Source organism: Elephantulus edwardii, unplaced genomic scaffold (genome assembly GCF_000299155.1).
Source record: "Elephantulus edwardii isolate Elephantulus edwardi_28Jun2011 unplaced genomic scaffold, EleEdw1.0 scaffold00208, whole genome shotgun sequence".
Taxonomy (NCBI): Eukaryota; Metazoa; Chordata; class Mammalia; order Macroscelidea; family Macroscelididae; genus Elephantulus; species Elephantulus edwardii.
Genome location: NW_006399958.1, coordinates 3830794 through 3835533, shown reverse-complemented (window position 1 = coordinate 3835533; position 4740 = coordinate 3830794). Strand labels below are relative to the sequence as shown.

Genomic DNA, 4740 nt, shown 5'->3' with positions numbered 1-4740 from the left:
ATCCAAGTGTCTCTTCTGTGTGATGTAGAATATTTTGAAGCATAAATATTTGAGACATTCTGAAAATTGTATCATTGAAATTATTTATTCATTACATCTAAAATTTTACATCTCAAGTGGGACTATGATTTTTACAAAACTTCTTAGATGGTACAATGATGAAAAATAGAAATACTGGTCCATATCATGACTCATCAGAGAAAGTCAGTCACAAATGTAGATACCCACCAAGCCTGAGACTAGTGATGCTGTTAACTCAAGCTCATTGTCACAGAAGTGAGAAAAGGTAACAGGCAATAACCCTTGTAGAGATAGAAACCCTGAACTCATTTGAAAGAATGAGGGAATGCCTTCTATTGCCTGTTGAACATTGAGATTGAGTTTGTCATGGGGAGAAGGGGGTTGAAGGTAAACACAACATGAACATGTTACTAACTGTGGTCCATTATATGGCACAGAACAGACAAAGTTTGCTTCTATTATTTTGGAGTCAGTTCAAAGGAAACTAGCAACAGTATTGTGTAATAACCAGAGCATTCATAACTCTTAGAGAATTTTATCCTGCCAAGTGGAATTTAAAAAGAGCAAAGTCATCACATTACTTTGTTTTCTCAAAGTGTATCTAATTAATCTTTGCCCAACAGAAGTTGCAAAGGATACTTTAAAGCCTGTACAGCCTTTTCAAAGCTTTCAATAACATAATACTTTCTCATTCACTTACTCATGGCATCGAGTTGATTCCTACCTACGCTGACCCTCTTCTGGGTTTCGGAGACTAAATGCCAACAAGAGACTTCTCACCTTTCTCCCTCAGAGCTGCAAGTGATTAGAACTGTCATACATGGTGCAACCTTTGGTCAGCAGTCCACCTTGCTATAGACTGCCACCAAAGCTCCCTTAATACTTGGTAAATACAAATACTAAAGTGAGAAGGCTAACAGCTCTTCAGGATGGGATGAGGCCATTAGGATGAACTCACACCTACCACAAATGGGTAGATACAGAAGTATAGATATGTTTGTAAACATATTTCTTAGCTCTGCCTACTTAAATGACCTGGCAGCAGTGACACTTCCACTTCAGTGAGCAGGTGAGCATCCAGATAACAGTTTCTAAAATTTTGTCTAACACAGTAAATGCCAGAACCTGTGTAAGGTTTAATCAAGTCCTGTTACAGAGGAAACAGTAAAATACTTCCGCTAATAGTAATAGAAAAGTGTCAAGACTGTGTGGTCCACCTTCCCTGGATTGGATTTTCTCTCACCTAAAATGCATGTGTGTATTGATTTGATGCGAATGTGCTCTTGTAAGACAAACCATTTTAAGAGAATTTACGCTGGGATGTGATATCTTTAATCCTACCCAGATCAGAACCCTGATCTGAAGTAAGGGGAATTTCCAGGGGCATGGCCTGTGATACTTTTTGTCTTATAAGAAATAAAAGGGGAGAATTCAAGCTGAGTGGAGGGACTTCAGTACCACCAAGACAGAAGAGGGAGTGGAGCCCATCATTTGAACGTAGGTTCCTGTGTTGGGAAACAACACGGGACGGTAAAGACCTATGGAGTCCTCCAAGGAATGCTAGGCCTGCAGATGTTGGAAACAAACAAGGATTTTCCTCCAGAATGAATAATAACTTCCCAGAGCCAGTACCCTTATTTAGACTCTAGCTGCCTAAACTTCAAGAGAATAGGTTTCTGTTAAAGCCACTCACTTGTGCGAGAACTATTATACGAACACTAGATAAACACAGCAGGAGAACGATGGGGAGTCTTTCCCACATGAATTTACAGCCTATGAAAAATCCACTGGACGGTCAGCTATGCCTCACCTCTGACTTGATGACACAGAACAACAGAAAACCAAGACCACCTCAAAACTTGAAAGATAGGGAAACTTACTAGAGTTCTGACTGTAAGTTTCACTAAGTATTCAAACCCCAAAAGTTTATGAAAGACCTGGGCTTAGACAGTTTGGACCAAGTGGAGATTATCATGGCCATGGAGGATGAATTTGGGTTTGAAATTCCTGATATAGATGCAGAAAAATTAATGTGTCCACAAGAAATTGTAGATTACATTGCAGATAAGAAGGGTGTGTATGAATAGAATATAAGGCCACATCTCTTCCCTGAGAGAAGACTCCAATGACTCTGGCGAGCGTCTAGAAGTGAGAAGGCCTGTTAGCATCATTGCCCACTTGGATGGAGTAATTCTGTTCAACTTGTATTTAAATTGTCTAAGTGTTTTGTCCTTTGACAATAAATCTATAAGACAAAAAAAATAAAGTTTAGAGGACATATCTAAGGGACACAGGATATCCTTGAAAGATTTCCCAGTGGATATAACCTGGGAAAAGTTCCAATTACAAAATAAATGGTATTTTGTTAAAGCAGAAAGTATCAAGTATACAAGAATCCTTACCAACATGAAAAATTGAGTTAATGGGAAGAAGATCATAATAGAAGTAGCAATTCTATATGTGAAGGTGACATGTAATTTAGCTACAACCAGCCCTCTTCCCAACTGAGCTAAAGTTCCTGATGTCCTTCAATGATTGGAGTGTAGAAATTACCTAACACCTTAACAGCTGAGAAACCTGGCAAATGTTAACTGTCATCAAGTTATCAGTAGTAGTTATGTTAATTGCAAGCAATATTCTTCTAAAAACTTAAACTTGGGTTGGTTCTGATTTGATGGCCCACAAGAGCAACAACACCGACTTAGTCTACAAAACAAAAACCTGTATACAAGTAAACATCAAACTTGCCTCAGTTTAGAAAATTCTGAAAAGTACTTGATTAGTACTTGAGAAACCCATTGAAGAGAAACAAGACTTAGCAACTGTCACAGAGCAGAGGAGAATGGGGAGAATGTGATGACAAGGTGTAGTGTATCCTGGATGCATCCCAAGAGACCCAGAAGACACTGATGGTCAAACTGATGAGATGGAAAGGGAGGTCTGTATGAGCTAATAGCAATGAAACAGTGCTGAGATCTTACTTTGACAAATGTACCATGGTATTCCTCTAATGTTCCTAGGGTTTTCAGAGACTTGTTGTTTAAGATGTAGATGGCCAATTCTGCTTTCTAGTCTGTCTTAACCTGTCCACCATTGGTAACCCTTACAGCATTTGACACACCAGTAACATAGCAACCCACAAGTTACCTCGGTACAGCAAACTGACTGACTGACAGACAAGTGCTGAACCAATTAGAACAATAATGTCTTCTCCAAACACAACAAACTACCAGTTTAGTTTAACACCAACCGATTTTTAATCACAAAGGCCAACCCATCAGGTCCTAATTGGTTTAAACAAGAAGATTTTGGCTCACAACTGATTGTTAATAAAAATGACAAAACAGCTTAGCTTGTTTGCTAATTAAATAAAAATGACCAAACAACTTACACCTAATTAATTGAATAAAAACAGCCTACTTTACAGAATGCAACTGCTTCAAAAAAGAGGCTCTTAGGCAGGCCCCAACAGACTTTTAATCACAAAAGCCCGCCCACTGGATTGTAATTGACTTGAACAAGAGGCTATTCCTATGGAGGGACATGATATTCAGAAAGGTAGAAGGTTATGGAATGAGAGGAAGATCCTTGGCCAGGTGGCTTAACACAGTGAAAGCTGTAATGGGCTCTAATATGTCAGAGAGTGTGAAGATGGCACAGGATAGGACAGGGTTCAGATCTGTTGTCCATAGGGTCACTAACTATGAGTTGTACGCAACAGCACCTAACAACAAAAATAACAACCATAGTATTATAAGTTAGGAACATCAGGGAGAATTGGGCTTTGGGATGTGTGAGTTCTGCAACTTTTCTGAAAAATCTAACATTATCCCAAAAGAAGAATGTATTTTTTTTTAAAAAAGGAAAATATTTATTGCAAGGAGTCAAAATAGAGACGTATAAGTACTTCCATAAGAATGACATCAAATTCCATTTACTCTGATCACTGAAGTAGCTCTGGTGAGTGATTCATAGTGTGTTGTACTGTCAACCGAAAGGGCCATATGACACCAGTGCTTCAAATCCACCAGCTGCTCCACAGGATTAGTATTCCCCTCTTGTTCTGATTCACAACCCTGGAAACCACATAAAGGATTGCCATGAGTCAAAATCGACTTGATGACAATGAATTCAATTTGGTTTTTATTGTTATTTAGTGTTTATCACTGGAGCCAAATCTCAATCTGTCTTGTTGACCACTCTCCCTGCTAGGAACCTGCCTTATCCTTTGTTCTTAAGAGTCTGTGAAGTATGAGTTCATCAATGGTCCCATCTGCTATAAAACGTATGGGTTATATTTTTCTGCTAAGAGAGGGAAGTTGAGCATCCCTTCGAGAGCAGACACAGCAAAGTCTCAAGACACGGGGATCACTGGTCATGAGAATAAAAGGACTGACTGTTGGGAAACACGCAGTGATTATGGCAGAAATATTTATCAGCAACCCACTGCCATCACAAGAAATAGCCAAATAAGCATAAATAGTGCAGGAGAGGGCATAAAAGGGCACAAAAGTGACCACCAGAATAATTATGCTTTGGGTAGCTCTGGTCTCAGGGGAGATTTGTGTGGCTGGATTATTCCTATGGATGTGTTGGACCCGTTGCCTGTGACTGTACAGGATGAAAACCGTAGAACCACTGGCCCAAGCCATGAGTCCCAAGCACAAAACATCCCGAGAGGCTATCAAGGCTGCGTAGAGTATGAATGAAATATTTTCA

The 4740-nt window shown here is 39.4% G+C and overlaps 2 protein-coding genes across 2 annotated transcripts in view; one reads left to right on the top strand and one right to left on the bottom strand.

The window, feature by feature from the left end:
- Nucleotides 1-4740, top strand: part of LOC102843481 (zinc finger protein 845-like) — a 578666-nt gene that overhangs the window by 20492 nt on the left and 553434 nt on the right. The window lies entirely within an intron of this gene.
- The window catches only part of LOC102845639 (vomeronasal type-1 receptor 4-like), a 1471-nt gene continuing 1106 nt past the window's right edge, over nt 4376-4740 (bottom strand). Inside the window, exons 2-3 of the mRNA XM_006897313.1 lie at nt 4469-4602; nt 4376-4392 (exon numbers count right to left, since the gene is read on the bottom strand). Of these exons, the coding sequence (XP_006897375.1) occupies nt 4376-4392; nt 4469-4602 (151 nt within the window). The remainder of the gene's footprint in view (nt 4393-4468; nt 4603-4740) is intronic.